This window comes from Felis catus, chromosome E3 (genome assembly GCF_018350175.1).
Source record: "Felis catus isolate Fca126 chromosome E3, F.catus_Fca126_mat1.0, whole genome shotgun sequence".
NCBI classification, from domain to species: Eukaryota; Metazoa; Chordata; class Mammalia; order Carnivora; family Felidae; genus Felis; species Felis catus.
In genome coordinates, this window is record NC_058383.1 from 10,974,562 (window position 1) to 10,987,124 (window position 12,563).

The 12,563-nt window shown below is 38.1% G+C and overlaps 1 protein-coding gene across 7 annotated transcripts in view; it reads left to right on the top strand.

The window, feature by feature from the left end:
* Nucleotides 1-12,563, top strand: part of GTF2I (general transcription factor IIi) — a 108,333-nt gene that overhangs the window by 54,156 nt on the left and 41,614 nt on the right. The window contains exons 10-12 of one of the 7 annotated variants that reach the window (XM_011290342.4): nt 4,407-4,466; nt 6,464-6,520; nt 8,469-8,531. The exons of 1 other annotated variant lie outside the window; for it this stretch is intronic. In XM_011290342.4, the coding sequence (XP_011288644.1) occupies nt 4,407-4,466; nt 6,464-6,520; nt 8,469-8,531 (180 nt within the window). The remainder of the gene's footprint in view (nt 1-4,406; nt 4,467-6,463; nt 6,521-8,468; nt 8,532-12,563) is intronic. 5 more of the 7 variants (XM_011290343.4, XM_011290345.4, XM_011290346.4 and 2 more) reach the window with 5 other exon arrangements.

Here is a 12,563-nt window from a genome sequence, read left to right on the forward strand (position 1 = left end):
TGTGTAAGCATCTTTCTTGCGGGCGCCCAGGTGGCTCACTTGGTTAAGCATCCTACTCTTGATTTGGGCTCAGGTCACGATCTCACAGTCTAGCCCTGTGATGGGCTCTGCGCTGACATTGCAGAGCCTGCTTGGGATTCTCTCTCTGCCCCTCCCCTACTCACTCGTACTCTCTCCCAAAATAAATAAATAAACATTTTTTTTTTAAAGAAGAGTCTGTTCCTTGATTTATCACTCTTTTTTCCTGTGTTCAGCTGTTTTGGTTCTTTTTTTTTTTTTTTAATGTTTTATTTATTTTTGAGACAGAGAAAGACAGAGCATGAGCAGGGGAGGGGCAGAGAGAGAGGGAAACACAGAATCCGAAGCAGGCTCCAGGCTCTGAGCTGTCAGCACAGAGCCCGCGCGGGGCTCGAACTCACGAACCGCAAGATCATGACCTGAGCCGAAGTCGGACACCCAACCGACTGAGCCACCCAGGCGTCCCTTTCTGTTTTGGTTCTTAAGGTTTTGTTTGTTAAATTTCACATATGAGTGGAAACTTAAGGTTTGCATCTTTCTCTGTGGCTTATTTTGCTTAGCATTATACACTCCAGCTCCCACCATGTTGTTGCAAATGGCAAGAGTTCATTCCTTTTGATAGCTGGATAGTACTCCATTGTAGCTATATTCCACGTATTCTTCTTTTTTTTTTTTTTTAAACGTTTATCTATTTTTGAGAGAGAGAGAACGCAAACAGGGGAGGGGCAGAGAGAGGCAGAGGATTCGAAGCAGGCTGCACGCTGATAGCAGAGAGCCCAATGTGGAGCTCGAGCTCAGGAACCACAAGATCATGACCTGAGCTCAAGTCGGATGCTTAACCGACTGAGCCACCAGGAGCCCTCCACATATTCTTTATCCATTCAGCAGTCGATGGGCATGTGGGCTGTTTCATAATTTGGCTGCTGTAAGTAATGCAGCAGCAAACATAGTGGTGCATGTATCCCTTTGAATTAGTGTTCTTATATTTTTTGGGGAGGTAGATACCCAGTATGTAGATCATAGTGGAAGAAGTGTGTAGGGTTTGGAAAAAAATTTTTTTAGTGTTTATTGATTTTTGAGAGAGTGTGAGCAGGGGAGGGGCAGAGAGGGAGACAGGATCCGAAGCGGGCTCTGTGCTGACAGCAGCAAGCCCGGCATGGGGCTCGAACTCACAAACTGTGAGATGATGACTGGAGCCGAAGTCGGACGCTCGGCTGATTGAGCCACCCAGGTGCCCCAGAAGTGTGTAGTTTTAACGTCCACATACTTACGGACTTTCAGAGATCTTTCTGTTACTGATTTTCAGTTCACTTCTGTTTAAACTTTGTTAAGGTGGGCTGAGAGTCGTCTAGGTCTGTTAGCCTTCCTGCTGTTTCTGACTGCTCTTTCCGTCAGGGATACAGTTCTGAGATCTCCAGCTGCCTCCTGATCTGTTTCTCCTTTCGTGCTTTCTGAGGGGGCTTTTGTTAGGTGCCAGGGTCATCACTAGAAGCTCCTTCCTTGGGGCTCCTTTCCAGGCAACCCCCTTCCAGTGGTAACCCTTCTTCTGACCTGTAAGAACTTGGATTAGTTTTGTCTGGTTCTGTATTTCACATAAATGGAATCCTTTTGCACATACTGTTGTTTTAGGGTTCTTACATAAAACCTAAAATTTGTGAGCCATGTTGTTGGGTATGCTTATAGATCACTTATTTGCATTGCTGCATTGTATTTCTAAAATGCTTTCTTTTTAAATAAAATATTGAAATGTACACACATAATGTACATCTCCCAAGGTTTATAGAATCTTTACTATTTCATCATTTTCCTCCCCACCCCCCAAAACACACCAGTGTATAACATGTTAATACGTGTCCCAAATTTCCATTTTTTTTTTTAATGTTTATTTCTTTATTTCGAGAGAGTAAGCCAGTGCGCATGCAACAAGAAGGGGGAGGGGCAGAGAGAGGAGAGCGAGAATCCCAAGCAAGCTCCGTGCTGTCAGCACAGAGCCCAGCACGGGGCTTGATCTCAGGAACCGTTAGATCATGACCTGAGAGCCACCCAGGTGCCCTTCTGCTTTCTTTTCTATTCTTCTGAGTTAACCATTTTCTTGAAGTTGAAGGTTGTCCTTACGAATAAAGATTTTATGCCTTTACTGCATACCTGTTCCCACAAAAGTGTCTGTGTGAGCATGCATTTTACACATAGTATTTTCTTAGTTTTTTAAGTTTGACACAGATGGTGTCATACTGTATATATTGGTACGTACGTGTTCTTGTGTGTCCCTCATTCAGTGTGAGTTTTTGAGATTTACTTGTCACCTAGAGATTTAATAGTATTGTTGTGATAGTACATTGTGTAATTATGCTGTAGTTCATTCTTTCACATACGTGTTTTCTTCCATAATTTTTGGCTAGGACAAAAAAAAAAATAGGCTAGGACATATCTCTGTGTACTTACCAGTCTTTTCCCAGGATAGTGGTGTTCAGGTGTGAGCAGTAGGAATGTTTGATTTCATGCTGGGTAGTCACAACCAGCGTTTTGAGTGTGAGGGTGAAGTAGGCTGCGTATTTTACAAGGAAGAAAACCCAAATATGTGCTGTTAAAACATACAGAGCTAAAATGCAACCAACTTCATAGGTGATGTGAAGGTATAGTGATCTGTGAAGTCATACTGGGCAAATCGGAACCACCCAAAATCCAGCTTAGCAATATTGATTTGAGGCCAAAAAAGAAAAAAGTAACAGGTATACAAAGTTAGACTACATGATATGGATAGTTATAATTCACTGAGTTGATATAGTGGTCATTAATTCATATATACCTTACATTATAGCTCAAAATTAAAATAAAAATAAAGAATTGACACAACTGTAATAAATTTTTAGATCTACATTCATGTGGGAGATTCCAACAAGTGGCCATTGATAACTGAGACATCATGTGCCAACGAATACTTATTATAGATGATAAATAGAATATTTGCAGTCTACAGTTTGGAAAGATAAGCCAATTGATATGCACATATAGAATTCACCCAGCAGATAAATTTACAAAGCGTGGATCTTTTACAAAAATGGATTTGTTCACAGACAATCTTGTGATTCGCAGATCACAGATAATCTTAAATTCTCTGTACGTAATCTAATTAGTAAAATTAGAAATCCAGAGTAAACAGGTTATTTAAAAGATAGAAATCCTATACATTGAAAATCCTACAAAAATGTACTTTGTGTTAAAGAGGACCTTACTTTTAAAATCTTGGAACAGAACAGAGCATTACTGAGAATACTACAAAACCAAACTTGTGAAAAAACAGCTAAAGCTATGCTTACAGGTCAGGCAGCAACCTTAGTTATGATTTAATTATTTTCTGTGTATTTTTTACCCAGGAACACTTGACTGGGAAGCAGTGAATCTGGCATTTGAATTCAAGTCTCTTTCATTCAGCCTCTTGCTCTTAGTTGAAATTCCAAATACAGTTTGTGCATTTTCTAGGAAATTGTTTCTTTGCTTAGTTTGGTGCTTTGTGAAGCTGCTCCTTCGTTAGCAACACCTTTCAAAAGTCTTAGGGTAGTATCCAGTTCATACTCAGAGATAGTGAAGTGGTTTGTATTCATTTTAATACACGAACCCTATTTTAAGTAGCCATTAAAAACAATGTTTTGTTCTCTGTTTTAGATTGATTACTCTCATCACTAACAAGCTTGTTCCTATGTGTAATATATCATCAAAATGTTTATAGCATTATGTGAATGTTTAGTTAACTCAGAATACTTCCTACATTTATAATTGGAAAGAACAGTGTGAAGTTGTTAGAATCCTATGGGCCTGCAGGAAAGACGGAATTCTGAGTTAATAACTTAGCTTGTCATGTTTCTGTTTCAGTGGACATTCAAGCTTACTGGTATTTTAATTACGTGATTCTAGAGATTCTAAGGAAGATATAACAATTTGATTCTGCAGTTTTCTTCAGCATGACAAAAGATTAAGCAAATACTTGTAAAGGAAGGAAGAAATACACCTTATAAGATAAACCTGCACTTAAAACCTGTATGAAGTATAAAAGTTGCAGTTTGCTGTTACAAACCAGCCTTGTACTGTTTAGACAAACCCATGTCTGCCATTTGAGACCTGTCATTCCCATTCGATCCATGTGTCTGGTCATTTTCAAAATTACTTTGGACTGTCTATATAACAAATTTATCTGAGCACACCTTTTCCATTCAGTAAGACCATAAGCCGATGCCACTCGTTTTGTCATTTTTTTTTTCATTTTGCCTTTTTTTGTTGTTGTTCATGAAAAGGCTGTATTATTCCATCTCACTCACCCAAATTCGTTTGCTAAAGTGACCCAAAATACATTTTTGGGATTACTTTTGAAGTATTATCTTTGTATTCCAAAGCAGGCCCTTCCGAAACTGATGATGTTGATGACAAACTCCCCCTTTCGAAGTCTTTACAAGGTATAACCTCTTCACTTCTGTTTTCCCACATACTGTTCTCATGTTATGTTCTTTATATTGCACAGACTGTGTTTTAGTATTTTATCTGTATTGTTACTTTTCTAAATGGAAAAGGAAAAAAATGTATTGGCCTTTTTTTTAAACATAAATGAACTTCACAAGCAACAATTTTTCAAAACCAATTTTCCCTTTTGTGAATCTAGTAATGAATCTCGAAATGGGTACATGACACACTTTCATATTTAAGGTAAAGTACACATTTATACCTTATATCAGAATAGTCAGAAATAAGGTTTTTATTGTGTAGTTAGGAATGTAAATATCGATAAGGTCATGTTGATTCTTAGTTTTTAGAAAGATTGTGAAATGCCACTTTGTAAATGAATCCCAAAGTTTGCTACTTGAATACTTTTCTGGGAATTGTTGTATAGAGTGCCCTAACTTGATGATCATAGGCTATTTGTGATGGCTTTTACTTTTATCTATTCTTTGGGTGGGATTTCTTTCCTTTTTTTTTTTTTTTTTTTTGGTTTTATGTCAATGTAATTGCTTATTTCAGATTAAAAAAAAACCCAAAAAACAAAAGCAAAACCAGAAAGGACACGTAGAATCATTGTTGACCTGCCCTCTTGTAGTACAGGGTGGAACAACCACCTTAACTCCTTATCCTTTAACCACCCTGCATTTTTAAATGCTGCTCTCTGCTCCATTATCCTTTGACCTTACACCTTAGTTTTCTTTGACTTTACCGTCAGAGAACCCAGGGCTCCTTGCATTCAGATGTTAACAACGTTAAAGGGGTGGAGGTTGGGACTGTGTTGAGAAAGCATAGTTGAAAAGTTAATTAAAGAATAATTTGTGGCTCTAGATTTGTAGATTAGCCTAGCATTTTGAGCTCAGGTGAGTTTTTATACTATGGAGTAAGTGGAAAAGACTCCTAAGTAATTATGGCATCAGAAAGCTAGGCATTTAAAAACCCAAAGTATTTGACCTTAGTATGGCATTTGAAATTAAAAAATACTGGACACTGGCAGTTTTTGAAAGTGTAATCGATGCTCTCTAAAAATCAAGGTAAAATATACTTAAAACCTATGTTTTTGAGTATCAGCTCAGCTATCAGTGGATGACAAAATAGATTGGATTTTCCTTTCCCTGTGTGGTTTCTCCTTACCCCTAGGTAATATGTTTTATTAATACATGAAGGCAGTGATTTTCAGCCTTTGCCGTATTCGTAGCTCAGACATTTCAGGACAGAGGATGACTATTCTGGGGGGCAGTTCGGGCAATTAATCCTAAGTGGCCCTCCAATGTTGTGGATTACTTCTTTCCTATTTATGAGTAAGACTTCTGCTCTGTAGGATGAGCCTGTTTACCTGTGACTGCCTAACCTGACACATTGCTTTATGTTCCAGTTTTTAGAAGCAGGCAGATTATATTACCTGAATTAAAATGCTTTTGAGACTAAAGGTAGTGTCTTAAATTTTAACTTCCGAGTTTCCTTTTAGTACAACTTTGATTAAATGATGGGGATTTAGTTTCCATAGCTTCCGACATTGTTAAAATGGAAAGCAGGAAACATTTTATAGCAAAACCTGAACTTGTTTGTCTAGACTAAGTAGAGGCTGTGAGCAAAGATTTGTGTTTTTGTGTGTGCGTCATTGACAGATGAGCATGGTACCTTGAACCATAATTGTTCTAGATCTCAAATTCCAACATCTACCAGTAATTATATTGTATAGTTACAGTAAATAATATTAAATCCCCAAAGTTACTTAGGTTTGCTTTATCTATCTATGTTTTAAAATAATTTTTTGTGCTTTCAAATAGAAGTGTTACATGTTTTTCTGAATTAGATCACATTGTTGTAATTACGAAAGACTTAATCAGTATGTATATGTTGTATGATAAGTCTTAAATTATTTGCACTGTTACCTAGTTTCTCTTCTTCCAATGTAAGTTTTTACTGGTTTAGTATATGTGGTTTATTTTCTCTTTAGGAAGCCATCATTCTTCCGAGGGCAATGAAGGAACAGAAATGGAAGTACCAGCCGAAGGTTAGAAATGAAGGGATTTTTAATTTTCTATATTTGTTTTGCTTGCTCTCTATTATAGAGAATATTACCCTTCAAGCACCTTATTGGGAACCAAAAAGATGATTGTTTTGGTATGCCTTCTTAGCCAACAGGTTTACTGTTTTAGTCCTAAGATGTAATATACATCTTTTACTGTATTGAATAATAAAGCGTATGGGGATGAAAACATAAGTGGTAAGTAAAACTCTTCATGCTGCAAAATGCTGCCCTTTTTCCTGGTCGTCTTGTGCCATATTAAGAATCTCTTAGGAAAGAGTGACTTCAGTGTTTTAGACTTAAAAATATGACTGGCTTCTGTCGATATTTCATTCTTAAGCATATTATTTAATGGTACCGTTTTTTTAAAGTAGGGTAGTATTTCCACATAGGATTAACAGAGGAGGGATTTTCTCTCTGCTGATTTTTATACCCACAATTACCCTGGGGAACTCCTTTGTCTGTTTACCAGCCAGTCCTCCTTTGATCGTAGCATTAAGTGAAAATTTAACTGTGGTACAGCTTTTTAAATTCTTGCAACCTTGAGTTGAAACTGTTATGCAGAATGACTTCCTATTTCTAAGCAGTTTATATAGCTCCAAAAGAATTCTTAGAGCTTTCTCCCAAGGAAAATGACAGGTGTGAGGTACCTGAATTTTGTTTTAGTATTATTATTTCTCTCATAAACTGGTCATGTTATGTCTTTTTTTTTTCCCCCCTGGAATAAAAAGGGAGGCTATTCTGTAAATTTTTATTCCTTATATTTGCTTTTTTATTTAACTTTTTAAAATCATTCATGAATTTCCACCTGAGTAGAGGGAGATCTCAAGATCACTGGAATGTTGACTAAGCTTTCCAAATTCAATTTTAGAATTAGGGTTTCTAACTGAGAAACATTTCTTGCAGAGATACCGAGATGCTCATTTTCAACAATATTTTACATTTCTTTTTGAGATCTTTTTATAGAAAATTATGTGGATGAATTTTTTTCTGTTTTACCGGGTGGAGGTAACTAGATGTTTCCTTTGTAACAAAATCTCTGTTTTAGATGTGCGGTATATTTGCAACAGTGAAATACCTGTGTACAGGACACAATGGTATACGGCTTCTTCAGGCAGTCTGCCTTGCTTCATCGTCCACAATTTGGTCATTAGATATTAGGCTTTGAAATACTTGATGTTTGAGATTTTTATTGTCACATTGCACTATGAACAGAGTTGAGTCATACCTGGGTTCTGGTCTTTATTCCTTTACTAACAAGTAAACATAATCTTTGGCAAATCAATTAATCTCTCAACCTTTGCAAAATGAAAAGAGAGTTGATGGTGATGCTCTCTAGCTGAGCTTTCTAGCACTAACATTCTGATGTACATTTGTTTTGTGTAGTAACAACTATAAATAAAGAATCTAAGTTTTAAAAGGATGTTGCATATATAAAGGTAGGGGATAGAGCCCTGTATGCATTTGTCCTAGTCATTGGCTTGGTAGGAGGGTCCCCAAAGCAAAAGATTGATTGTGGTTTTATTTAACCATATAAACCCCTCCTAGGACTTCTGAAACAAGAGGGGAAGTAGCAAACAGAAGAGAAAAAAAGCCTTTGGTTTTATCCCAGCATCTTCTAGTTCCAGCAGGAAAGCAGTAGGGATGCCATTATAATCTCCTTCCTCTAAAATCTGAGTGTTTTGAGTCTATTGATGCAGGTAACTTGGTATTATCAAATAGTGTTCCAGAGTTTTCCTATTTTCTGTTTTCTCTCCTCCCTGTTTACGATGAAAAGGGTCAGATATTTTAACCTAACAAATACGAGATGAATTCAAATGCCAGTAAAATTTCATATAGTAGGCTGCTTTTTGAGTAACAAATGAGTAAAATGTTGGAACATATAGAAAGTGCTTTATAACGAATGTCATTTTAGAATTTTATTTTTTTCAAGATTCTACTCAGCATGTCCCTTCAGAAACAAGTGAGGACCCTGAAGTTGAGGTGACTATTGAAGGTTAGTTGTCTCAAAGCCTTGATTCCAAAAGTTCACTTCTGGTCATAAACCTATTTGTCACATTCACATGGCTAAGTGTGCATCTCATTCATTCTTCAAGGTAGCTTGTGAAGAGAAGTGCAGCATCTCTGTGTATGTGTGAGCAAAGCAGCCCGCTTCCCCGCAGCGCGGCCGGGCCTTTGAGAGTGGTAGACAACACAGGAGGCCACGGGCGCGAGCGGTGGCCCGCACGTGGACCAAGCTATGCTTTTCTACCCCCAGGACCCGAAAATAGACAAACGAGAACCATGACCAGACCTGATGGTGCTCGCGAACAGATTTTATGACCTTGGTTGAGTCGTGATAGGAGAGAGCAAGCTAGTAACCCAGTGAGGTGGAAGGGAAGGTGTGGACACTTAGTTACTCCTTCACGTTTGCCCCTAGAGTACTGTCGAAGGCTAACACACAATCTGTCTTTAAAACCTGTTTTGGAAGCCATACCGATAAATACATTCTCAGGTAATACCTGTAACTAACGGGGCTTCAAACCTGGTTTTTCTGCCAAGGTAATGCATGAATGAAGATGAGCCAGAATGATTTATAAATTCAGCTAATAGAATTAACAGTCTCACTTTTCATATTTCATAATTACCAAATGCACAGTGATATTTTTCCTTCTCAGTTAATGTCTCATACCACTCCTCTAAGAGGCCCGCCCCCCCCCCCCCAGAGTAGCTCTTCCCTAAGGTAAAATATGGAAACACTACAATAAATGGCACTATGTCAAGTTTTCTTTACCCCCTGCCTAGTTTTAAAGTCCCCAAACTCAGGGGTAGATGTCAGTTTATTGTATATACATGTAAAAGTAATTTTGTGTATAAGTACACATGTATGTGTATATTTAGTTTCACAAAAATATATGTGTTTGCAGCATGCAGCATTATAATGAATATTTGAAATACACCTACATCATATTTCCAAAGAATCCCTCCTCCCCTGCCCCATCTTGGTGTTCCGGTTTTGGGGAGTTTTTTTTTTTTTAAACTGCTGCCTAACCTGTCTTAGTTTGATTTCTTTCTTTCTCTCTCTCTCTCTCTGTCTCTCTGTCTCTCTGTCTCTTTCTCTGTCTCTCTCAATAACCTGTCTCCTGTTGTCATTTGGTTATTTATCGTGTCTGGCTATTTCATACTACTCAAAATGTCTGTCTTCATTGCTTCTAAGATATAAATTGATGATTCTCATGAGTATTTATTTCATACTTCATTTGTTAATCTCAATTTCATATACATATTTCTTTTATTAATATAATTTTACTAACCTAAAAGCAATTTTGGATTGTTTGTAGTCAGCATTAAATAATTGAATTTAATTGCTTTTTAGTTAGAAGTCTCATTAATTTTCAGAGAAGAACATCTTACGAACATATAAATATTCTACACACTCAGACCTTTGTCCCTTCTGTAGAGAATAAGAGAAATAGATGATTATTAAAATTATTAGAATAAAACTTTTAAATAGGACCAGTAACCCATTAGATTTATGAATCCTTAAAGCAGATACAGACTATATTAAAATTGTTTGGAAAATAAATGCTTGCTTTTATAGCAAGAGACCTTTAAAGACAATCATGGAGTAAACGGCTTGTGAGCCTAACGCATGTCAGTCTCTTCAATCCTAACTCTTTGGAGGGAGAGATAAATCTTGGTTCTTTGAAACTAAGACCTGTGCCAGAAGTTTGATTTGCCATCCAGATTTATTAACGAGTAGTAGCGTTTCTTTACTATGTTCGGAAGACCAGTGAAATGCCAGAAGACCGTGCAAAGTAATTGCTTTTCAGGCTGTCCTTTTCCACGGCATATACATTCAGGCACATGATATGGATCAGCCTTAATTAAATTGATAATTAACTTTTCATCCATACATTAAGGAAGGTAAACTCTAAGTGTGATATTAACAAGAAAGGTCAAATGAGAAGTTACATACACATCTGTTTGATAAGCATATTGTATATTTTTTCTGGAAAGATGACTGCGAACCGGTGGATACTAGTTAAATATCGTTAGAAGATAAAATGTACTGTGTAGAAAAGTGCACGGGCATGGAAATAGTGCGGTTGGTTTTTTGTTTGGTTTGCTTTGAAGTAAGTGACCTGAAAAAAAGACCCCTACTGTAGTAAGTTTTGAGGTTGGAAAATCCCTGCCTTTCATGAACAAAGCAAGTTGGAAAGGAAAAGTGTATCTAGAGACTGGTGTTAGTTTTGTTTTGGAAAATTCTGTGCTTTAGAGCAAATAAATGAAGGTAATCCTACTTGCCTGGGGATAACTTTGATTTTCTCCCATCGTGTCTTTTTGCGCTTCCCAAATAGTTTCTAGAAAATAAAAAAAAAAAAAAAGAACTTGCCATCAAGTAAGTTTGTTAGATTTTCCATCGCACTTTATTGTTGATCTCTGTTTTTGAAATTATGTAGGGATAACGAAGAGGCCCATTTGGCATTACCGCAGATGCTGACCTAGGATCACAGCCCTGCCCATCGCTGGCGGTGTGCTCCTACTCGTGCACCCCCGTTTGTCCCGGAAGTCAGTGTACGCATCCCGGCTTGTATGGCTTCGGTCTGGGAAACAGCCTTCCGAATAATGTGACCAAGCCTGCCTTCATTTAGCCAACATCATGCCCACATTTTGGGGGGACCAGACTGCTGACAGGTCTTTGCTAAGTGTAGAGAAAATCGTATTTCAGAATTGTTGGGTTTAGCATGTTAATAAAGGAAAGTTCTTTTGCCTCAAAAGAGAGGTTTCCTTATCATACACTCGTCTCAGGGCATCGGTCGCCAAACCTGAGCCATTCACACCTGTGCGTTCTGCTGTGGCCTCACCTCCTGTTCGTGTCTTACCCTCGTTTTTTCTTTAAGGTGATTGTAAAGAGATTCACTTAGAAATTAATCCATCTTCTTCAGTAAAACTGTGTTTGAAATACTCAATTTTATTTCTCATGTACATGGAAACGTACACATAAATATTTCAACCCAGGAATGTAGTCCCACACGGACTGTAATTGGAGAACAGTTTTAGAGCTTCAGCAGCCGGATTACTCGTCGTCCTCTGTTGGTATCCTTTTCTGTGATATTCATGTGTAGGACCTTCGTAAATTTTGGGCTACCGCTTGTAATTAGGACTCCACTGCTCAAGTACTCATTTCGTCCTTCTGTGGCTACCAGGCGACTTGTATGTGCCCCAGCCGCGTAGGTGCCAAGGACTGAGGAGTGAACGAGATAGGCAGGTCCACCTGGAGGGTTCTGGGCGAGACGTTCTGTCCTTCACCTTGAAGCTACAACGCTGCTTTGTGCTCCTTTGTGAGAGACCGAGAGCAGGCCAGAGCAGAAGCCGGAAAACCGGCTTAGCAGGCTGTTGTAGGTAGCCACCCAGGGCTGGCTGGCTGTCTGGGAACAGGAAGGTGGCAGTGGAGGTAAAAGTGGGTGAATTCCGGGCGTGTCCTGAAAGTGGAGCCCGTAGGCTTTGCTGTTCGTCAGTGTTTACTTGCTGTGCTGATCGTGCAGACGTTCCTGGCACGTTCATAGCGTCTGGATGATTGAGGAGGTTAGTATTTGAAATGTTTGTGTTTTCACTTTTGTAACTGCTAAAGAGTCACTTAATGAAATTACAGTTATTTATGTAGAGATTAAAATTTTAGAGGAGTTGGGACCTGGGTCCATGGGTGAAAACTGGTATCCATTAATTTCAAACGGGTAATGTAATTCTTAACGGCTCTGCCTAATTTCGAAGGGGATACAGTGCCTAGTTTATTTCAATTCTTAAAACATAGCTATCACATTGTATGATGAAAACATTAGCATTTGAGTATGTTGCACGTAAGAGTATCAGAAAATTTGTTTCATGTTCTATTAATGCATTCAGCTTTAAGGATGCCATAACACATTTGATCTCAGAAGTCTGTATTATCCCTAGGTGTGTTTGTAAATATGTTGCAAAAAAGAGACCCGGGGTTTCTAAATATAAGTATTGAGTCCAGGGACCGTCGCTGCCTTTTTTTAAGATG